At 43.3% G+C, this 25,309-nt stretch overlaps 1 protein-coding gene across 1 annotated transcript in view; it reads left to right on the top strand.

Annotated features, from left to right (window-relative positions):
* DPYD (dihydropyrimidine dehydrogenase) overlaps positions 1–25,309 on the top strand; it is a 1,350,396-nt gene that overhangs the window by 771,483 nt on the left and 553,604 nt on the right. Inside the window, exon 13 of the mRNA XM_044302252.1 lies at positions 364–579. Within this exon, the coding sequence (XP_044158187.1) occupies positions 364–579 (216 nt within the window). The remainder of the gene's footprint in view (positions 1–363; positions 580–25,309) is intronic.

Raw genomic sequence — 25,309 nt, 5'->3', positions numbered from 1 at the left:
GATAGATAACCAACACTTCCATACAATCTCATCTTACGCAGCAGCATACAACATTTTCTTCTAAGACACGTGGCAGAATTAATTTATTCTTAGATAAAGTCTAATGAATTTGTGCAGATTTCTTAGTGTGAATAATCCAGTAAGGTGAAAGTCAATTAGAATAATTAATTATTGCTCCCTGGTGGCAAAAGCTATCACACTCATCGACATCCACTTCACAAACTTTATGCAATTGCGCAGAATATTACAACATATTTTCATAGGCAATTAACCCAGTGATATAGAAAAGCCAAACTTGGCTCATAGAAGCCCAAGGTTTTTAATTCAGTGCAATATGTAATCATTTGAAATTTATTTTAACAGGGATTACACGGGGTGTCTGTTTCTGGTGATCCAGAGCTACCATTGTTCTACACACCTATTGATACAGTAGATATTAGCGTGGAAATGGCTGGATTGAAATTTCTGAATCCTTTTGGGCTTGCAAGTGCTCCACCAACTACTAGTGCCCCGATGATTCGCAGAGCCTTCGAAGCTGGATGGGGTTTTGCTCTAACAAAGACATTTTCCCTGGAAAAGGTAAACTATTTATATTAATATTATTATTATTGCTAATAGTATTGCTAATACAGGATTATATCATTCACTATTCTGTAATTCATATAATTTATGTCAAGCTGTGATCCTTTAAAGAAAAAAATATCATTTTAATTTTTATATATGAACGAAGACAAAACAATACAAGAGAATGGTAGACTGGTGTAGTGGACCATAGCTGATTCTAATCAGTATATTAAATTGCATAAGAAAGTTTCATTTAATATAAATGTAATATTATCGTGAGATCAGAAGTTTGGGAAAAATGGGCTTAACACGACTTAGGTGCATAAAGAGTTTACTAAACTATAATAAAAGATATATACAAAGATATACTAAGACAAATGACCAATCAGCTACCAACATGGCACTCGGCTGATGCTCATATGATACAAATTGAGGCGATGGTAGCAAGACATTTTACCCTGATGATATCTTCAATGGAGTTGAGCTCTCTGCTCCAAAACTAAGGGGGTCATTTATTAAGCTGAAATACGTGTTCTCCCCATTCACTCCAGGTCTAAAAAGTGGGCATGGCGTGGGCAGGGAAGGGGACGGGATGGTAGGCCCGTCTCATTTACCATTTTCTATGCCTGTTTTAGCCAGGCTCCTCTTCATAACTTTGGGGTTTAAAACTCTGGTCTTAATAAATGTGTTTTCTACTCTCCTGGCTCCTCCTAGCCCCACCTAAAGGTTAGAATGCACGTACAGATACCTAATACTGCAGAAATGTGGCCAGGTATAGACATCACAAAAAAAAACTTTATGAAGAAGTTAAAGGGAAAAAAAAAACTATGAAAAAACTTGTTTTACCATAAGAAAATGTTTAAAGTCTGTTAAAAGGGATTTCTCAACAGAACAACTCCTTCCTATCCTGAAGTTGGACTGGTCCATATTCATAAACCATTGAGGATCAGCTGTAACAAAAGAGGGAAGCTCCAGTAAATACCACAATTCCTCTGATATATAAAAGTCTTATATGTTTCTTAACTCACATATCTCTTCTGAATAATATAAACTCCAAAGTCATGTGAGCAAATATCAGCACCAAATAGATTAAAAAGTCCTTGTTACTTTATCTTTAGTACAAAGCTATGTTAAAGTTACACACAAAATTAAATATAATTGTCACATACAGTGCTCAGACAATAGAAGAATTGTCCCAGACAATGCATTTTGGACCTAGTCATGATCTTGTTTCACAGCCCTAGTGCTATGAAAAAGGGCAGCAAAGAAAGAAGATGACTAGATCTGAAACACGTTTCCTGGGAGAGTTCTCTTGCTGTTGGAGATTGTATGGGACGATTAATATTTTTATTTGTGCTGCTGTATTATGAGTTTATAATGATTAAGGATTGACAAATTGATTCCTAATAATCAAAATTCGACCTGAATATATTTTTTTTATTTGGATTCGCTAAACTCAGAATTTCTTGAAATTAGATTTGGGAGAATATTTGAGGAGAAAAATAAACTTTTTCAGGTATTCAAACTACTTGTAATTTGGGCAGATTTGATTCATACCTGAATCAAATCATAAGGTCAATTAGGATGAATTGTACCTAAAATAAATTTTAAGAAGTTAACTTCTCTAAAAAAATGTGCCAAAGTATCAAGAAGGATCTCTACACTTTGATTGACAGACCAGGCGTGATGACATTTTCACTGCCTGGCCCTGTCAGTCAAAGGGGAGAGGGCACTGCCGTTGTAGAGAGAGCTGAGCCTCTAGTTGTAACGACAACCTCCCCATTGCTCCTAGAGGATCATTTGCATATATTAAAACTTCATCTTTCTCAGCAATGCGGGCACATATGACCATAAAACCAACACAGATGCCTTCAGCTGCCAAGCGCATATGCAACAGGTCAGCCAGTTTCATAGGTACAAATCTGCTGACAGATGCCCTCTAATCACAAATTATAGTTATGTCAAGGTATTTATCCCAAAATGTGAATAATCCATTATCAGACACAGTTATAAATGAGTCCCCTTGTGGAAAGTTAGGAGTTGCTTAGAATCACCTCGTAAACTGGGAATCCGGTCAAAGTTTTGTTATATACTACTTCATATTTACATTGTATTAATACATAAAATATATATACTTTCCAAGTAAAGATGGAAGCGAGGAGGCTTTTTAACATAAGCATAATGATAATTGCTTTGGAAATCAGTAGCTGTTGGAAAGACGTATTCTATGGTTTGCATATTAATTTTCACATTAGAATTATCAATTGTTACAGCCCAGGAAGGGGCTTAAATCTATTGTTTAACCTACTAAGAAGAATTGACTTGAAAGAGCTCAGGTTTCCCAAGACCCATACTAATTAGATTTTCCTTCCATAGAATCCTAATGAAGAAACACATGATAGGCATTAATTTACCCATAACGTGTTGCAATTTTAATACCCTTCAGTATAAATCTGTGGATTATGTTAGGAAATACCAGTCACTAATTAGATACTTCTCACAGAAACCAAACAAAACCAATGTGTCTCTATTGAGGCACACAGGATAACATTTTCAATTGAGACATTAAAGAAATACTACAGCAGAAACTGTTGCCACCTTGCAACCACGTATTGATATTCATATGGCTTTTGACCTGCTGAGTTAGATTTAAGCATTGTCCGATTGGCAAGCAACTCTTGATCAATATTGCAATCAATGCTGAATTCAAAGATTAAAAAAAAAAGTTCATTGTAAAAGAACAGTTAGCTTCAATACCTTCATTGTATCTCATTGCTCTTGTATAAAAACTACGGAGCTGTCTAAATCTGATTCCCAGCAGGGGGTTTGCAAAAAGGGGCCCTGTAGACATGATCTACTCTCACGTAAACTCAGTGGCATCACATTTGGCAAAGTTCAGCTTGTAGCTCCATTAACACTTTCTTGTTGGAAAAATCCTATAAAGTGTTGCTTAAAAGGGTTGAGTTGTTCAGTGGGATACAATGTTTCAGACAAGAGAAATATGTGTTAAAAAAGAAGCATTACTCACCTCACCAGTCACCTACCATTGCCATTCCAACAATTAATGCTGGTCTGCATTTCTTTGCTGCGGCTCGGTGAACAAGAAATGGCCAGAGAAGTCTTCTCAGCCAATTACTAGGTGATGAGGGTTACTGGTGCAGCCAGTGATTGGTTGATCAACTTCATTTCATGCATGGTAATCAGCAGGGGATAACGTAAGTAATGTTTCTTCTTTTTCTTTTTTTTTACATATTATTTCTCCTTTCTTTCCAGACAAACTTATTTAAATGGTGCTTAGTTCCGACGAATATAACCCATGACATTACTGGTTATGCCCCACATACTTTAGAGGATGTTCTAAAAGTGGTGACATGTACCACACTTTGTGAACCTGGCTGTTGTAGATTCCAGTCTATCACCTTATCTACAGAGTTACAGGTCACAACTTAGTCTTCTTAGTAAAGAATTCACAGCAATTCCTAAGATCATGAAAACATTTTACAGTATCTTCCTTTTTAGTAACGAAGCAGATAATTGTTTGTGTCTAGAAACAACCTACCCTTGACTTCTCCGAAGTACAGAGATGTATGAAAGATGTAGTCAATGAAAGCTACATAGGAAACTCGTAATACATTCCAGAATTTCAGGGAATAGAGATGAACACATTTCTTAAAATTCGATTTGGGTTTGAATTGATTTTACCCAAAATAGAAAGTACTTTAAATGCCTGGAAAATCTCTCTCTCTCAAAATCAAAATGTAATGACTTGAATCTGAATTTTTGAAAAATGAATCTAAAGAATTGATTTGTTCATTTCTATCTGGGATACCTCATGCTTTCCTGCTTGGCAAATCTGACCCCTTACTCAGTCAACGTAACCATTCTTAACGTGGTCCAGTTGCCTTTATACCCTAACTGCATGACCACATCTATTGGACGCTTTGCTCAGGTGCAAATCCAATTTGTTAATTGTGTTGACTCTACTGATTGCCAATCATGAATGGTTTCCATTATTTTAATGCCCGTGTACGATTTGCATTCATTATTAGACACGAAAATAGGTGATTCTTATGAACTGTGCTGACAACACAATAAAATCAATGAATGCAAACTTGCTGCGCATGCATCCAAATTGGCAGACACCATGTTATAGAACAGGAGAGGATGAGCAGATTGCTATATGTTTTTCTGCAAAAACATTCTGTATAACTTTATTTATTTTATACATTTATTTTTTCAAATCCTTGATCTGTCGGAGATCAGGAGTCATGTGGCCGGTCCTAAGTAGTGACTGACAACTTTTCTTGTATGAGTATACAGAGAGATAGCTAAAAATCTGTAAAAATGTACAGCCCAGATGACTACTAAGAGATTTTAACAAATAAATGACTAGTTACAGTTTACTGATTTTTTTTTTTTTTTTTACCAAGCTCTATATAAATCTACTCAGCTCCTCCTGCTCTACTACATGCGGCCTGCCCATTCGAGTGCATTCTCAACGTGACAGGTTCCCTTTAAGATAAATAAATTATGCAGCTGTCTAATGAAGTGAGCTTTAAGTGTTTTCTAGGTGAACCCAAGCAGACGAAGCGCGGTATTCAGTTTAGATGTTTTTAATGTTTGATTTTATTTTAATACTTTTTCGCCCTCTCTCCGGTGAATGTGTAATTCTGATTAATCAGAGACATCTGCTTTCACTCTGCTGGTGACATGCATTGATTTGTATGGCTGTCACTTTCAATAATCAGCACAGGTTTTTTCATTACATACACTCAGTGATGTGATTGCCCAAGCAAATTCTCCTGCAGATCTTACGTTCCTGTTTAATCTCTTTTTTTCCCCCTTGCCTTTCACCTCATTTAACCACTGCAAAAATACTGCTACGATTATGTGCAAATTTAATTGCACGCTAAAAATCTATACTGCAGGAATGCATTGAATCAGCATTTTTTTTACGCGGTATAGCATTAAAGCAAGAAGCAAGAAGAGAGAGAAGATGAAAGGTCTATTTACAGAGGGATATACTCATTAAATTGTGTGCTACTGTGGACTCCACATTAGCTGGAATAATGTACAATCATTGTTAAGTGGAGACGTGACTTACCGATCCATGAATAGATGTATATCAGATATATACTTTGCAGCATGGCAGGTACATAATGTGCATTATTTATGGCTTCCTAATATACCATTAGCAAACCATTTCCCCTAATAGTACGACATAGAAGAATAAACCAGAGGATGATGTATCAGAGGTTCCTCTGTAGGAAATTGAGCTATTTTCTGCACAAAGTTCTTTTTTTCCCCTTTTCCTATTATGTTATATTAATCTAGTTAGGTTTGCAGAATAGTTTTAGGAATTGCTGTGGAAAGGCAGGTCGTCCTGCAAGGCCCAAGCACAATAGGCTTTTCTGCTCACATACAAGATGATGAGCTTGTTCACTCCGGAACAGCGGAAGATGACTGCGTGTAATAGAAGCAAGCAGCAGAGCCTGCAGCACATGCAGAACCTTCAGACCACTTAACCTCTTCTGCTGCCAAGGTCAATTTGTTTCATTTGGAAGTCATTTTATGAATAAAAATAACTTTTTTGATATATGAGAGATTTGGTGGCTGTGGAGGTTAGGGTCAGACTTTCAGGGGATTTTTAAATATCAGATGAATATATATATATATATATATATATATATATATATATATCGTAACTATTCAATTATGTAAATAAGAAATGCTGGATAGAAAAATTTCCAATTTATATATACAGTACAGACCAAAAGTTTGGACACACGTTCTCATTCAAAGAGTTTTCTTTATTTTCATGACTATGAAAATTGTAGATTCACACTGAAGGCATCAAAACTATGAATTAACACGTGGAATTATATACATAACAAAAAAGTGTGAAACAACTGAAAATATGTAATATTCTAGGTTCTTCAAAGTAGCCACCTTTTGCTTTGATTACTGCTTTGCACACTCTTGGCATTCTCTTGATGAGCTTCAAGAGGTAGTCACCTGAAATGGTTTTCACTTTACAGGTGTGCCCTGTCAGGTTTAATAAGTGGGATTTCTTGCCTTATAAATGGGGTTGGGACCATCAGTTGCGTTGTGGTGGATACACAGCTGATAGTCCTACTGAATAGACTGTTAGAATTTGTATTATGGCAAGAAAAAAGCAGCTAAGTAAAGAAAAACGAGTGTCCATCATTACTTTAAGAAAGGAAGGTCAGTCGGTCTGAAAAATTGGGAAAACTTTGAAAGTGTCCCCAAGTGCAGTCACAAAAACCATCAAGCGCTACAAAGAAACTGGCTCACATGCGGACCGCCCCAGGAAAGGAAGACCAAGAGTCACCTCTGCTGCGGAGGATAAGTTCATCCGAGTCACCAGCCTCAGAAATCGCAGGTTAACAGCAGCTCAGATTAGAGACCAGGTCAATGCCACACAGAGTTCTAGCAGCAGACACATCTCTAGAACCACTGTTAAGAGGAGACTGTGTGAATCAGGCCTTCATGGTAGAATATCTGCTAGGAAACTGCTAAGGACAGGCAACAAGCAGAAGAGACTTGTTTGAGCTAAAGAACACAAGGAATGGACATTAGACCAGTGGAAATCTGTGCTTTGGTCTGATGAGTCCAAATTTGAGATCTTTGGTTCCAACCACCGTGTCTTTGTACGACGCAGAAAAGGTGAACGAATGGACTCTACATGCCTGGTTCCCACTGTGAAGCATGGAGGAGGAGGTGTGATGGTGTGGGGGTGCTTTGCTAGTGACACTGTTGGGGATTTATTCAAAATTGAAGGCATACTGAACCAGCATGGCTACCACAGCATCTTGCAGCGGCATGCTATTCCATCCGGTTTGCGTTTAGTTGGACCATCATTTATTTTTCAACAGCACAATGACCCCAAACACACCTCCAGGCTGTGTAAGGACTATTTGACCATGAAGGAGAGTGATGGGGTGCTGCGCCAGATGACCTGGCCTCCACAGTCACCGGACCTGAACCCAATCAAAATGGTTTGGGGTGAGCTGGACCGCAGAGTGAAGGCAAAAGGGCCAACAAGTGCTAAGCATCTCTGGGAACTCCTTCAAGACTGTTGGAAGACCATTTCAGGTGACTACCCCTTGAAGCTCATCGAGAGAATGCCAAGAGTGTGCAAAGCAGTAATCAAAGCAAAAGGTGGTTACTTTTAAGAACCTAGAATATGACATATTTTCAGTTGTTTCACACTTTTTTGTTATGTATATAATTCCACATGTGTTAATTCATAGTTTTGATACCTTCAGTGTGAATCTACAATTTTCATAGTCATGAAAATAAAGAAAATTCTTTGAATGAGAAGGTGTGTCCAAACTTTTGGTCTGTACTGTACCTTATAACAAAGAAAGTATATTATAGTGCATTTGTGTTGTGAAGCAGTCGTGTGAGGTTCTGCTGAGATACCGCAGATAGATAGAGGGATAAACACTATTGGAATAACTAATTGCAACTGGTGTTATATACCTGTTTGACCCCACATTCTTGGCATCGGATCAGGAAGAGGATGTAGCAACGGCCGCCACCCAGCGGTCTGACAAAAGTACCCAGATCAGCCCAAGGAAGGTGGTCCCCGCTGTTGCTGCCTACTCCCATATCTTTAATGTCAGTGGTGGTGAAGGTGACGATGATGACGTGTCAATGGACTTCACGTGGGTGCCCACAAGAGAGGAAGAGGAGGGGAGTTCAGAGGGAGAGACGGAGGAGCAGATAGGGAGGAGAAGGAGGAGAAGCATGCAGAACTCGCAGTGCACAGGAGGCAAAAAGCATACTACGAATGTATCTGGAGTGAGCCATCCACCATGCACAGTCACATCTGGTGCTCCCAGGATGCTGGCACATGGCTCCGCAGTGTGGGCTTTTTTTTATGTGGCAGCTGCTGACAATAGTGTTGCCGTCTGCAGCCTGTGCTGTCAACGCATAAGTCGCGGAAAGTCCAAGAATCAACTAGGGACAACTGCCTTAAGAAGACACCTGGCCTCCCATCACCGAGCCCAGTGGGCGCAACACTGTCAGAACCCACAAACCCACACTCCCAGCGCTCCACGTCCTGCCTCTTCTCCTCTCTCCTCCCATTTGTCCTCCACTCCACCTTCCACTGTGCTGCTCGTGTGTTCATCTGGCACAAGGCAGGCTTCCGTGGCCCAAATATTCGAACGTAAAAAGTTGATGACCGGATAACCTTCTTTCCCAATGGCTGGCCGATGGATTGTCGGAACTGCTAGCCTGCCAACTACTGCTATAAAAACTAGTGTACTCGGAGGCCTTTAGAAAATTTGTGGCCATTGGCACACCGCAATGGAAGATCCCCGGAAGGAAATATTTCTCCCAGAAGGGCATCCCAGAGCTATATGGCCATGTTCAGTGGCAAGTGAATGTATCTCTGGCACACATTGTCGGTGCCAAGATATATCTGACCACAGACACGCGGTCTAGCAAACATGGACAGGGAAGGTACATAACTTTTACTGCCCACTGGGTGAACCTTCTGACGGATGTCAAGCATGCAACCCGTGGAACTTGTGTGGATTTGATGTTACCACCATGGATTGCCTCTTATTCTCCTACTCTATCCTCCATCTCTTCCTCGGCTGACTCCTCCTTTTCCACTGATACCGCCTCTTCCACTGCATCCCCCCAGCTCCCCAGAACCTATTTGATGTGCCAGGTGAGACGTGGCTATGCTGTGTTGTGGCTGTTGTGCCTGGAAACCAAGAGCCACACCGGTACTGCACTCCTTTCAGCTCTCCGGTCACAGGCCTATCAGTGGCTAGCCCTGCTCTTTTTGACAGTTGGTAAAGTGGTGTGTGACAACGGTGCCAATCTGCTGAGCGTGCTGAAACAGGGCAAAATTAAACATGTGCCGTGTATGGTATACATCCTGAACCGTTCAGCAATTCGTTCCCAAATACCCTGTTGCCAAATACCCCATCTTGCGGCAGGCCAGGAAAATCTCTGTCCATTTTAGAAGATCTTACACGGCCATGGCTCTCCTTGCTGACATTTAGCGGAGATACCACTTGCTGTCAGACGTCTTATTTGTGACTGGCCGGTGCGCTAGAACCTTGTATATGCTTGATAGGCTGCTCCAGCAGAAATGTGCCTTTAGCGACTACCTGTACGAACTCTGTGGCAGGACAAGTTCTGGAGATCTTGGAATTTTTTCACCGTGCCAGTGGCTGCTCATGCGTGACACATGTGGATTTCTGCGGCCATTTGATGAGATCACCAGACTGGTCAGTCGCAGCCAGGGCACTATCAGTCACATTGTACCTTATACCTTTTTTGGGGAGCGTGCATTGCGTTGTGTCACTGATCAAGCCATCGAGGAGCAGGAGCAGGAAGCAGGAAGATGAGGAAGAAGCTGAATGAATTCCCAGGGGGGCTACTCTATCTGAAACAAGTCAGCAGGAGTCTGAAGAGGAATCAGAGGAGAATTGTGCCTGGGGGGAGGAGGAGTAGGATCAAAAAGAGCAGACTTGTTGTGTTGTGCGTGGATGGGGGAGGAGACCGAGGACGACATTCTCATAGGCGATGAGCAGGAGCCAGGCCTCTCCACCGCTTCCAATTTAGTGAAAATGGGGGCCTTCATGCTCCAGTGTTTAAAGAGGGACCCCCGTATAAAAAGCATAAAGGGCAAGGACCAGTACTGGGTGGCAACGTAATTAGACCCCCCGTACAAACACAAAATGGGGGACATGTTACCAGCATAACAGAGGGCTGTCAGAATGCAGCATTTCCAGGCCTTGCTTCGAGAGGTGCTGCATTCTGCTGTTGCGGGAGCTGGCAGAGGAATTTCCACCCACAGAGATACAGTTGCGGGTACCAATCCTACAGCACATGCAAGAAGAGGGCGGTTTGAAGATGTGTTGGTCACTTCAGATATAAAAACATTCTTGCAGCCAACCTATCGACAGTCGCCCTCCAGATCCAGCCTCAGGGTACGCCTAGACCGACAGGTGTCCAACTACATCGGGTTAACGGCCGATGTAGAAGCTCTGAGAATGTGAGGAACCCCGACCACGTTTAATTGAATTTTCTCATGCCAGCCCACATGTCCGCCACGACCCAGAACAAATAATGGTCCCTGTCTTATGTAAATACATCGGCATAAAAGGCCTTTTCTGTCTGGTGAATGCCTAATGTTTGGGGCTACGGAGAAATTTAACACCTGTGATGACCACGTGTTATCAAATTTCAACTATTATCATTAGTTTTTTTTCAAGAGGGGGGATTTCGTTAGCCATGTTTTTAATCTAATTTTATATTTTTAGTAATTTTAAACATATGTATTTGACATGTATGTGTACTGGTCTGCAGTAAAATGGATATTCAATGAACGTCTAATATATCTCCAACCACATAATCACTTGATCTTTTATGTACGTTGAATGTATAATATTTAGGGCCTATAATCTAACTGGCCATCAGCGTGTATTACATGATCATAATGTCAACTTAAGTGAACAAATGTAATATAAAATCATAACTTCCAATTATATAATACAGTGTAAATAAAAAAAATCATAGTTGTGGATCAACACAAATTATAGATTATAAAGTGCACCTGTGCAAGTGAAGTGCATATGTGTGTCTATTTAAAATTCATGAAGCACCAGCCATGTGAGGGATATACGGCGTTCCATGAGGCTCTGTGCGCTTGCGCTAACAGCAAGTAGCGCAAGAACATCGACCACTCTTGCGCATGCGTCAAGAGAGTGATATGATGTCTATGCCCATAGTTGTAATGGGACTCGCCACCCATTAGCTGCTCACTGCGTATGTTGGGGCGGATTATAATGTTATTTTAATGGTAACCGTGGAGACAGCGTAAACAAAATCCACAGAGTTTAACCCCTTTAGGACACAGCCACTTTTTTTACCTTCAGGACGCAGGCTAAATGAGCAATTTTGACATGTGTCACTTTATGTGGTAATAACTTTAAAACACTTCTACTTATCCAGGCCATTCTGAGATTGTTTTCTTGTCACATATTGTACTTCATGACATGACAATGACTCATTAAATTGAGTCAAAATGTTTCATTTTTATATATTAAAAAAATCTCAATTTACAAAAAATTTGGAAAAATTTGCAACTTTCCAAATTTCAATTTCTCTACTTTTATAATAGATAGTAATACCTCCCAAATAGTTAGCACTTTACATTCACCATATGTGTACTTTATGTTTGGAACATTTCAAAAATGACATTTTATTTTTTGGGGACGTTAGAAGGCTTAGAAGTTTAGAAGCAAACCTAAAAAATTTTAAGAAAATTTCCAAAACCCAATTTTTTCAGGACCAGTCCAGTTATGAAGTCACTTTCTGTGGCTTACATATTAGAAACCCCTCATAAAACACCCCATTTTAGAAACTTTACCCCTCAAGATATTTAAAACTGATTTTACAAACACTGTTAACCCTTTAGGTGTTCCACAAGAATTAAAGGAAAATGTAGATGACATTTTAGAATTTCACTTTTTTGGCAGATTTTCCATTTTAATGAATTTTTTCCAGTAACAAAGCAAGGGTTAACAGCCAAACAAAACTCTATATGTATTGCCTTGATTCTGCAGTTTATGACCACATGGCAGGGCGCAGAGGGAAGGGAATGCCATATGGTTTTTGGAAGCCAGATTTCACTGGGATAATTTTAAGTTGCCATGTCACATTTGAAGACCCCCTGATGCACCCCTAGAGTATAAACTCCCAAAGAATTACCCCGTTTTGGAAACTACAGGATAAGGTGGCAGTTTTGTTAGTTCTATCTTAATTTTTGGTTGCTCTATATTACACTTTTTGTGAGGCAAGGTAACATAAAATAGCTGTTTTAGCACCGTTTTTATTTCATCTGACAGGGTCATCTGACAGGTTAGATCTTGAGGAATTTTTATAGAGCAGGAGGTTATGGACGCAAGAATGGTTGTTTGTTTCAGTTTTACATAATAAAGAATTTAAAAATATATATATTTTTTAGTTTCTCTATATTCTGAAACCATAGTTTTTAGTTTTTGGGCGACTGAATTATGTAGGGGCTCATTTTTCTCGATATGAGATGACGGTTTAATTGGTACTATTATAGGGGCATACACTTTTTTGCTCGCTTGGTATTGCACTTTTAGTGATGTAAAGTGACAAAAAAGTTTTTTAGCACAGTTTTTCATTTAATTTTTTTACGGTGTTCACCTAAGAGGTTAGTTCATGTGATTTTTTTTTTGTTGAGCCGGTCCTTACGGATGCGGCAATACCTAACATGTATTCTTTTTTTATTTATTTAAACTTTACACAATAATATCATTTTTGAAACAAACCAAAAAATCATGTTTTAGTGTCTCCATAGTCTGAGAGTCAGTTTTTTTGGGGGGCGATTGTCTTATGTAGGGTATCATTTTTTCGGGATGAGATGACGGTTTGATTGGCACCATTTTATGGTGCATAAAATTTTTTGATCACTTCCTATTATATACACTGCCTGTCCCAAAAAAAAGTCGCCACCAAAACAATAAGGTCACACACTCTAATATTTTGTTGGACAGCTTTTAGCTTTGATTATGGCACACATTCGCTGTGGCATTGTTTCAATAAGCTTCTGCAATGTCACAAGATTTATTTCCATCCAGTGTTGCACTCATTTTTCACCAAGATCTTGCATTGATGATGGTAGAGTCTGACTGCTGCTCAAAGCCTTCTCGAGCACATTCCAAAGATTCTCAATGGGGTTAAGGTCTGGACCCTGTGGGGGCCAATCCATGTGTGAGAATGATGTGTCATGCTCCCTGAACCACTCTTTCACAATTTGAGCCCAAAGAATTCTGGCATTGTCATCTTGGAGCTCTGAGTTCTACTGTTGTTTTTCTTCGATTTGATTTCACCAAACGTTTAAGTGGTCGACAATCACGATCATTAAAGGGGTTCTGCACTTTCAATTAACTCATGATCTATCCTCTGGATAGATCATCAGCTTCTGATCGGCGGGGGTCCGACACCCGGGACCCCCGCCGATCAGCTGTTTGAGAAGGCAGCGGCGCTCCAGCAGCACTGCGGCCTTCTCACTGTTTACCGCCGGGCCGCCCGCCCACTGACGTCACTGTTCACTTGAATGGAGCTTAGCCGCGCCCACTCTAGTTGATACAAGTCGTGACGTCAGTGGGCGGGCGGCCCGGCGGTAAACAGTGAGAAGGCCGCGGCGCTGCTGGAGCGCCGCTGCCTTCTCAAACAGCTGATCGGCGGGGGTCCCGGGTGTCGGACCCCCGCCGATCAGAAGCTGATGATCTATCCAGAGGATAGATCATCAGTTAATTGAAAGTGCAGAACCCCTTTAAGGATTTTTTTCCCGCCACATTTCTTCCTCGAATAGGATCGGTCCCCACTATCCTTCTAGTTTTTAATAATGCATTGGACAGTTCTTAACCCAATTTTAGTAGTTTAAGCAATCTCCTTAGATGTATTCTCTGCTTGCTGCATGCCAATGATTTGACCCTTCTCAAACAGACTAACATCTTTTCCACGACCACGAGATGTGTCTTTCGACATGGTTGTTTAAGAAATGAGAAGTGGCTCATTGCACCAATTGGGGTTAAATAACTTATTGCCAGCTTTAAGATAATGGCCCATGCAGTAATTATCTAATAGGAGGCTCATAACTATTTACTTAGTTAAATTCAGGTGGCGACTGTGTATATATTATATATCCAATGTGGCGACAGTGTATATATTATATATCCAATTCCAGTTATATCCAGTTCACTTTTTTAAATATGGCTAATTGATCACCTCCTTGTCTGGGCATAGCAACATGGTCAATAATTCTGAACTGTAAGTTCCTTTCAGGCTAAGAACACTGAAAGGGACTTACGGTTCAGAATTATTGACCAGTCCATGATGCTATGCCTAGATGAGGAGGTGATTGATTAGCCATTTAAAAAAAAACATGCTCTATTGGATTTATCACTTACAAACCTTAAAACCAAAAGGGCTGATTGTTGAATTTAGGGTGATGTAGCTCCATTACCTCTGACTAGAGTTGAGCGAACACCTGGATGTTCGGGTTCGAGAAGTTCGGCCGAACATCCCGGAAATGTTCGGGTTCGGGATCCGAACCCGATCCGAACTTCGTCCCGAACCCGAACCCCATTGAAGTCAATGGGGACCCGAACGTTTCGGCACTAAAAAGGCTGTAAAACAGCCCAGGAAAGAGCTAGAGGGCTGCAAAAGGCAGCAACATGTAGGTAATTCCCCTGCAAACAAATGTGGATAGGGAAATGAATTAAAATAAAAATTAAATAAATAAAAATTAACCAAAATCAATTGGAGAGAGGTTCCATAGCAGAGAATCTGGCTTCCCGTCACCCACCACTGGAACAGTCCATTCTCAGATATTTAGGCCCCGGCACCCAGGCAGAGGAGAGAGGTCCCGTAACAGAGAATCTGTCTTCATGTCAGCAGAGAATTAGTCTGCATGTCATAGCAGAGAATGAGGCTTCACGTCAGCCACCACTGCAACAGTCCATTGGCATATATTTAGGCCCAGCACCCAGGCAGAGGAGGGAGGTCCCGTAACAGAGAATCTGTCTTCATGTCAGCAGAGAATTAGTCTGCATGTCATAGCAGAGAATGAGGCTTCACGTCAGCCACCACTGCAACAGTCCATTGGCATATATTTAGGCCTAGCACACAGGCAGAGGAGAGGTTCATTCAACTTTGGGTAGCATCGCAATATAATGGTAAAATGAAAATAAAAATAGGATTGAATGAGGAAGTGCCCTGGAGTCCAATAATATATGGTTATGGGGAGGTAGTTAATGTCTAATCTGGACAAGGGACGGACAGGTCCTGTGGGATCCATGCCTGGTTCATTTTTATGAACGTCAGCTTGTCCACATTGGCTGTAGACAGGCGGCTGCGTTTGTCTGTAATGACGCCCCCTGCCGTGCTGAATACACGTTCAGACAAAACGCTGGCTGCCGGGCAGGCCAGCACCTCCAAGGCATAAAAGGCTAGCTCTGGCCACGTGGACAATTTAGAGACCCAGAAGTTGAATGGGGCCGAACCATCAGTCAGTACGTGGAGGGGTGTGCACACGTACTGTTCCACCATGTTAGTGAAATGTTGCCTCCTGCTAACACGTTGCGTATCAGGTGGTGGTGCAGTTAGCTGTGGCGTGTTGACAAAACTTTTCCACATCTCTGCCATGCTAACCCTGCCCTCAGAGGAGCTGGCCGTGACACAGCTGCCTTGGCGACCTCTTGCTCCTCCTCTGCCTTGGCCTTGGGCTTCCACTTGTTCCCCTGTGACATTTGGGAATGCTCTCAGTAGCGCGTCTACCAACGTGCGCTTGTACTCGCGCATCTTCCTATCACGCTCCAGTGCAGGAAGTAAGGTGGGCACATTGTCTTTGTAGCGTGGATCCAGCAGGGTGGCAACCCAGTAGTCCGCACAGGTTAAAATGTGGGCAACTCTGCTGTCGTTGCGCAGGCACTGCAGCATGTAGTCGCTCATGTGTGCCAGGCTGCCCAGGGATAAGGACAAGCTGTCCTCTGTGGGAGGCGTATCGTCATCGTCCTGCCTTTCCCCCCAGCCACGCACCAGTGATGGACCCGAGCTGCGTTGGGTACCACCCCGCTGTGACCATGCTTCATCCTCATCCTCCTCCACCTCCTCCTCATCCTCGTCCTCCTCGTCCTCCAGTAGTGGGCCCTGGCTGGCCACATTTGTACCTGGCCTCTGCTGTTGCCAAAAACCTCCCTCTGAGTCACTTCGAAGAGACTGGCCTGAAAGTGCTAAAAATGACCCCTCTTCCTCCTCCTCCTCCTCCTCCTCCTGGGCCACCTCCTCTTCCATCATCGCCCTAAGTGTTTTCTCAAGGAGACATAGAAGTGGTATTGTAACGCTGATAACGGTGTCATCGCCACTGGCCATGTTGGTGGAGTACTCGAAACAGCGCAACAGGGCACACAGGTCTCGCATGGAGGCCCAGTCATTGGTGGTGAAGTGGTGCTGTTCTGTAGTGCGACTGACCCGTGCGTGCTGCAGCTGAAACTCCACTATGGCCTGCTGCTGCTCGCACAGTCTGTCCAGCATGTGCAAGGTGGAGTTCCACCTGGTGGGCACGTCGCATATGAGGCGGTGAGCGGGAAGGCCGAAGTTACGCTGTAGCGCAGACAGGCGAGCAGCAGCAGGATGTGAACGCCGGAAGCGCGAACAGACGGCCCGCACTTTATGCAGCAGCTCTGACATGTCGGGGTAGTTGTGAATGAACTTCTGCACCACCAAATTCAGCACATGCGCCAAGCAAGGGATGTGCGTCAAATTGGCTAGTCCCAGAGCTGCAACGAGATTTCGCCCATTATCACACACCACCAGGCCGGGCTTGAGGCTCACCGGCAGCAACCACTCGTCGGTCTGTTGTTCTATACCCCGCCACAACTCCTGTGCGGTGTGGGGCCTGTCCCCCAAACATATGAGTTTCAGAATGGCCTGCTGACGTTTACCCCGGGCTGTGCTGAAGTTGGTGGTGAAGGTGTGTGGCTGACTGGATGAGCAGATGGAAGAAGAGGAGGAGGAAGCCGAGAAGGAGGAGGTGGCAACAGGAGGCAAAGAATGTTGCCCTGCGATCCTTGGCGGCGGAAGGACATGCGCCAAACAGCTCTCCGCCTGGGGCCCAGCTGCCACTACATTTACCCAGTGTGCAGTTAGGGAGATATAGCGTCCCTGGCCGTGCTTACTGGTCCACGTATCTGTGGTTAGGTGGACCTTGCCACAGATGGCGTTGCGCAGTGCACACTTGATTTTATCGGATACTTGGTTGTGCAGGGAAGGCACGGCTCTCTTGGAGAAGTAGTGCCGGCTGGGAACAACATACTGTGGGACAGCAAGCGACATGAGCTGTTTGAAGCTGTCTGTGTCCACCAGCCTAAATGACAGCATTTCATAGGCCAGTAGTTTAGAAATGCTGGCATTCAGGGCCAGGGATCGAGGGTGGCTAGGTGGGAATTTACGCTTTCTATCAAATGTTTGTGAGATGGAGAGCTGAACGCTGGCGTGTGACATGGTTGAGACGCTTGGTGACGGAGGTGGTGGTGGTGGTGTTGGTGGTACATCCCCTGTTTGCTGGGCGGCAGGTGCCAACGTTCCTCCAGAGGCGGAGGAAGAGGCCGAGGCGGCAGCAGCAGAATAGGCCGAGGCGGCAGCAGCAGAAGAGGTAGCAGGGGGAGCCTGAGTGACTTCCTTGGTTTTAAGGTGTTTACTCCACTGCAGTTCATGCTTTGCATGCAGGTGCCTGGTCATGCAGGTTGTGCTCAGGTTCAGAACGTTAATGCCTCGCTTCAGGCTCTGATGGCACAGCGTGCAAACCACTCGGGTCTTGTCGTCAGCACATTGTTTGAAGAAGTGCCATGCCAGGGAACTCCTTGAAGCTGCCTTTGGGGTGCTCGGTCCCAGATGGCGGCGGTCAGTAGCAGGCGGAGTCTCTTGGCGGCGGGTGTTCTGCTTTTGCCCACTGCTCCCTCTTTTGCTACGCTGTTGGCTCGGTCTCACCACTGCCTCTTCCTCCGAACTGTGAAAGTCAGTGGCACGACCTTCATTCCATGTGGGGTCTAGGACCTCATCGTCCCCTGCATCGTCTTCCACCCAGTCTTGATCCCTGACCTCCTGTTCAGTCTGCACACTGCAGAAAGACGCAGCAGTTGGCACCTGTGTTTCGTCATCATCAGAGACATGCTGAGGTGGTATTCCCATGTCCTCATCATCAGGAAACATAAGTGGTTGTGCGTCAGTGCATTCTATGTCTTTCACCGCTGGGGAAGGGCTAGGTGGATGCCCTTGGGAAACCCTGCCAGCGGAGTCTTCAAACAGCATAAGAGACTGCTGCATAACTTGAGGCTGAGACAGTTTCCCTGGTATGCATGGGGGTGATGTGACAGACTGATGGGGTTGGTTTTCAGGCGCCATCTGTGCGCTTTCTGCAGAAGACTGGGTGGGAGATAATGTGAACGTGCTGGATCCACTGTCGGCCACCCAATTGACTAATGCCTGTACCTGCTCAGGCCTTACCATCCTTAGAACGGCATTGGGCCCCACCATATATCGCTGTAAATTCTGGCGGCTACTGGGACCTGAGGTAGTTGGTACACTAGGACGTGTGGATGTGGCAGAACGGCCACGTCCTCTCCCAGCACCAGAGGGTCCACTAACACCACCACGACCATGTCCACGTCCGCGTCCCTTACTAGATGTTTTTCTCATTGTTATGGTTCACCACAACAACAAATATATTATTTGGCCCAATGTATTGTATTCAAATTCAGCGGGATATAAATTTGAGGCCTAGTATTTAGGCGCTGGGTGACCGGTATGGATTTAGTGACAGAATTAGACTTGGAAATGCACAGAAGCGTGTGTGTGAAGTTATTCTGAATGACCCTATGTGCACCTTGAATATTATATACCCTTTTTGGGATAGATTTCAAATAGCTCTGATATAGCAGGAACCACTAAATTATGAAATTGCTAAATTGGGAATTGTACTTCAACCCAGAACAAAAAATGTGCTTTGACGGACACTAAATAACTTTCCCAGCCACAACAGGACAGCGGTAACGAGAGATTTAGCAGGATATAAATTTGAGGCCTAGTATTTAGGCGCTGGGTGACAGGTATGGGTTTAGTGACAGAATTAGACTTGGAAATACACAGTAGCGGGTGTGTGTGAAGTTATTCTGAATGACCCAATGTGCACCTTGAATATTATATACCCTTTTAGGGATAGATTTCAAATAGCTCTGATATAGCAGAAACCACTAAATTATGAAATTGTTAAATTGGGAATTGTATTTAAACCCAGAACAAAAAATGTGCTTTGACGGACACTAAATAACTTTCCCAGCCACAACAGGACAGCGTTAACGAGAGATTTAGCAGGATATAAATTTGAGGCCTAGTATTTAGGCGCTGGGTGACAGGTATGGGTTTAGTGACAGAATTAGACTTGGAAATACACAGTAGCGGGTGTGTGTGAAGTTATTCTGAATGACCCAATGTGCACCTTGAATATTATATACCCTTTTAGGGATAGATTTCAAATAGCTCTGATATAGCAGAAACGACTAAATTATGAAATTGCTAAATTGGGAATTGTATTTCAACCCAGAACAAAAAATGTGCTTTGACGGACACTAAATAACTTTCCCAGCCACAACAGGACAGCGGTAACGAGAGATTTAGCGGGATATAAATTTGAGGCCTAGTATTTAGGCGCTGGGTGACAGGTATGGGTTTAGTGACAGAATTAGATTTGGAAATGCACAGTAGCGGGTGTGTGAAGTTATTCTGAATGACCCTATGTGCACCTTGAATATTATATACCCTTTTAGGGATAGATTTCAAATAGCTCTGATATAGCAGAAACCACTAAATTATGAAATTGCTAAATTGGGAATTGTATTTCAACCCAGAACAAGAAATGTGCTTGAACGGACACTAAATAACTCGCCCAGCTACAGCACTAGGGACAGATTTAGCTGGATATAAATTTGAGGCCTAGTATTTAGGCGCTGGGTGACAGGTATGGGTTTAGTGCCAGAATTAGACTTGGAAATACACAGTAGCGGGTGTGTGTGAAGTTATTCTGAATGACCCAATGTGCACCTTGAATATTATATACCCTTTTAGGGATAGATTTCAAATAGCTCTGATATAGCAGAAACCACTAAATTATGAAATTGCTAAATTGGGAATTGTATTTCAACCCAGAACAAGAAATGTGCTTGAACGGACACTAAATAACTCGCCCAGCTACAGCACTAAGGACAGATTTAGCGGGATATAAATTTGAGGCCTAGTATTTAGGCGCTGGGTGACAGGTATGGGTTTAGTGCCAGAATTAGACTTGGAAATACACAGTAGCGGGTGTGTGTGAAGTTATTCTGAATGACCCAATGTGCACCTTGAATATTATATACCCTTTTAGGGATAGATTTCAAATAGCTCTGATATAGCAGAAACCACTAAATTATGAAATTGCTAAATTGGGAATTGTATTTCAACCCAGAACAAGAAATGTGCTTGAACGGACACTAAATAACTCGCCCAGCTACAGCACTAAGGACAGATTTAGCGGGATATAAATTTGAGGCCTAGTATTTAGGCGCTGGGTGACAGGTATGGGTTTAGTGCCAGAATTAGACTTGGAAATACACAGTAGCGGGTGTGTGTGAAGTTATTCTGAATGACCCAATGTGCACCTTGAATATTATATACCCTTTTAGGGATAGATTTCAAATAGCTCTGATATAGCAGAAACCACTAAATTATGAAATTGCTAAATTGGGAATTGTATTTCAACCCAGAACAAGAAATGTGCTTGAACGGACACTAAATAACTCGCCCAGCTACAGCACTAGGGACAGATTTAGCGGGATATAAATTTGAGGCCTAGTATTTAGGCGCTGGGTGACAGGTATGGGTTTAGTGACAGAATTAGACTTGGAAATACACAGTAGCGGGTGTGTGTGAAGTTATTCTGAATGACCCAATGTGCACCTTGAATATTATATACCCTTTTAGGGATAGATTTCAAATAGCTCTGATATAGCAGAAACCACTAAATTATGAAATTGCTAAATTGGGAATTGTATTTCAACCCAGAACAAGAAATGTGCTTGAACGGACACTAAATAACTCGCCCAGCTACAGCACTAGGGACAGATTTAGCGGGATATAAATTTGAGGCCTAGTATTTAGGCGCTGGGTGACAGGTATGGGTTTAGTGACAGAATTAGACTTGGAAATACACAGTAGCGGGTGTGTGTGAAGTTATTCTGAATGACCCAATGTGCACCTTGAATATTATATACCCTTTTAGGGATAGATTTCAAATAGCTCTGATATAGCAGAAACCACTAAATTATGAAATTGCTAAATTGGGAATTGTATTTCAACCCAGAACAAGAAATGTGCTTGAACGGACACTAAATAACTCGCCCAGCTACAGCACTAAGGACAGATTTAGCGGGATATAAATTTGAGGCCTAGTATTTAGGCGCTGGGTGACAGGTATGGGTTTAGTGCCAGAATTAGACTTGGAAATACACAGTAGCGGGTGTGTGTGAAGTTATTCTGAATGACCCAATGTGCACCTTGAATATTATATACCCTTTTAGGGATAGATTTCAAATAGCTCTGATATAGCAGAAACCACTAAATTATGAAATTGCTAAATTGGGAATTGTATTTCAACCCAGAACAAGAAATGTGCTTGAACGGACACTAAATAACTCGCCCAGCTACAGCACTAAGGACAGATTTAGCGGGATATAAATTTGAGGCCTAGTATTTAGGCGCTGGGTGACAGGTATGGGTTTAGTGCCAGAATTAGACTTGGAAATACACAGTAGCGGGTGTGTGTGAAGTTATTCTGAATGACCCAATGTGCACCTTGAATATTATATACCCTTTTAGGGATAGATTTCAAATAGCTCTGATATAGCAGAAACCACTAAATTATGAAATTGCTAAATTGGGAATTGTATTTCAACCCAGAACAAGAAATGTGCTTGAACGGACACTAAATAACTCGCCCAGCTACAGCACTAAGGACAGATTTAGCGGGATATAAATTTGAGGCCTAGTATTTAGGCGCTGGGTGACAGGTATGGGTTTAGTGCCAGAATTAGACTTGGAAATACACAGTAGCGGGTGTGTGTGAAGTTATTCTGAATGACCCAATGTGCACCTTGAATATTATATACCCTTTTAGGGATAGATTTCAAATAGCTCTGATATAGCAGAAACCACTAAATTATGAAATTGCTAAATTGGGAATTGTATTTCAACCCAGAACAAGAAATGTGCTTGAACGGACACTAAATAACTCGCCCAGCTACAGCACTAAGGACAGATTTAGCGGGATATAAATTTGAGGCCTAGTATTTAGGCGCTGGGTGACCGGTATGGATTTAGTGACAGAATTAGACTGGGATATGGCCAAAAAATAAACAGACTATTGCTGGTTAAATGCACTTGGTGTGACAGCTTCACCCTGATGTAGGCTTTAGCCAAAAAACAACCACACCATTGAGGGTTAAATGCACTTGGTGACAGGCGCAGCTTGCCCCTGATTTAGTATATGGCCAAAAAATGAACAGACTATTGCTGGTTAAATGCACTTGGTGTGACAGCTTCACCCTGATGTAGGCTTTAGCCAAAAAACAACCACACCATTGAGGGTTAAATGCACTTGGTCGCAGCTTGTGCTGGCGCACCACAAGACACAAAATGGCCGCCGATCACCCCAGAAAAATGTGACTGACAAACGGTCTGGGCAGCCTAAAAACAGTGAGCAATTGAGGATCAGCAGCTCAATGATCCACAGCTGCAGATCGATCAGTTAATCAAGTCCTTTGGAGGAGTTAATCTGCCTAATCTCGCCCTACTGTCGCAGCCGCAACCTCTCCCTACGCTAATCAGAGCAGAGTGACGGGCGGCGCTATGTGACTCCAGCTTAAATAGAGGCTGGGTCACATGGTGCTCTGGCCAATCACAGCCATGCCAATAGTAGGCATGGCTGTGATGGCCTCTTGGGGCAAGTAGTATGACGCTTGTTGATTGGCTGCTTTGCAGCCTTTCAAAAAGCGCCAAGAAAGCGTCACAAAAGCGCGAAGAAAGCGACGAACACCGAACCCGAACCCGGACTTTTACGAAAATGTCCGGGTTCGGGTCCGTGTCACGGACACCCCAAAATTCGGTACGAACCCGAACTATACAGTTCGAGTTCGCTCATCCCTACCTCTGACATATTTTGATCTTATCTGTATTTTGGGGAAAGACCACTGCTTTTTGTAATACATATTATTAATATTTTTAGGAGTTTTTGAAGAAGCATCTGAACATTCATTAAGACGCCACCCAGTATAACATTCCCGTGTGTGTTTGTTGAATTTAATGTTTTTTTCCATGATGCAATTTTTTCAATTTACTGCGTTTTCGGAACTGATTGAAAGTATTAGGTAATTCCCTATGTATGTCCCCTTTTGACCTTTGCAGCAGGTGGTTGATGAGATACACTTGACGGTGCTGCTCCTTTGGGGGAGGACTCCATGTTAGATGGAGTCCACACCCGTCCGTGCAATTTCTAGTGGGGTAACAGGAGGAGGGGGAGCAGGGTCACTAGTCGGGGACGAGAAGAGGGGGGAGCAGGGTCACTAGTGGGGGAGCAGGGTTACTAGTGGGGTGACAGGAGGAGGGGGGCATAGGGTCACTAGTGGGGTGACATTATAGTGGGGTTATATTACATTATAAATAGCTAATAGTCTTATAGAAATGCAGCTATACACAGGCTGTAACTACTCTCCCACGGTTGCTGTCAGCTGGGAGTGGTGTTAGTGGGGGCTGAGCAGGTGACACATCCCTATAGTAATAATGATTGTGAAGGCTGTGGTGAGGCTGGTGCTGGGGCAGCTGCCATGTTGAGCTGTCAGTTTCTCTGCAGATCAAAAGCTCCTCATTTGTTTCTGGCCAGGCTGGCGGGGGGAGCGGAGCACAAGTGGCTGGATTCCCTACATAGAACAATAGCCTGTGCCTGTGCGTGCGTAGGGATGCAGCGAGAGCGTAGCGCAGGCATGGCATGGCACATATGAGGAGGCGGGCCCACCATGGTGGAAGATGGACCCAGACAGCACAAGGAGCTGGGGAACAGAGACACTGGACAACACTGCGCCAGCCATAGCAAGTGAAGTGGCATTTCCTAATCACAAATACCTTTTTTGGTGCATACACTTCCAAATTCTACACTACTGTACGTGTGACATACTTTCAATGAAGAAGGCGAGCAGTAAGGGACATGGAAGTGACCGTGATGCTGATGGTGCACGCAGAGGCCGTGGCCCTTGGCGCGGAGAAACTGTGCCTGCTGCCAGAGCACAAAAAAACTATAATCCACGATACCTAGCTTCATTTCCTAGTTTGCAGGGCGGCGCAAGACACCCCTCTTGAAGTCAGACCAGTGCGACCAGGTGGTCGGTTGGATTGCAGCAGATAATGCTTCCAGTCAGTTAAGCACCACCCTGTCTTCCACCAAGTCCAGTCTCAGTAGCCAGGAGTCTGGTCAACACAATCCTCACCCTGATCCTCCTTCCTACCACTACAGGCTGGCCAAACAAGTGATCCCACACTCGGATATTCCGAGGACCTCTTTCAATTTCCATTACTTGATTTGGCCCTCTCGCCAAGCAAGCTTGAAGAGGGACAGAAGATCTTGTGCCCTGATTCCCAACCTCTTGAGCATCCGGAGTCACAATAACATAACGGTGGAGAACGACAATTAGTATTTAATGAGGTGGATGATGATGAGACACAGTTACCAACGAGTCAACAGCAATTACTGTCTCAAGAGGTTAATGAAGAGGATGAAACACAGTTGTAAATCACTGAGGTTGTGGTTAGGTCAACAAATCAGGAGGATAATCACAGTGAGGAAGTGGAGGAGGAAGTAGTGGACGATGAGGTCACTGAGCCGAAAGATGACAGCAGTACAAAGGGGGAGGGATCTTCAGCACAGCAACAGGCTGGAAGAGGCAGTGGGGTGGCAAAAGGGAGAAGGCAGCTACACGAAACAGGCCCGCAACTGTTCCATGGAGCCCCCCCTTGCAAAAATCTCCCTTGCCAAGGGGTAGATGTTCCGCATTATGGCGCTTTTTTGGGGGAAAGT

This window comes from Bufo gargarizans, chromosome 7 (assembly GCF_014858855.1).
Source record: "Bufo gargarizans isolate SCDJY-AF-19 chromosome 7, ASM1485885v1, whole genome shotgun sequence".
NCBI classification, from domain to species: domain Eukaryota; kingdom Metazoa; phylum Chordata; class Amphibia; order Anura; family Bufonidae; genus Bufo; species Bufo gargarizans.
Note: the sequence above shows the minus strand (reverse complement) of the source record. Positions and strands in the feature narration are given on the sequence as shown.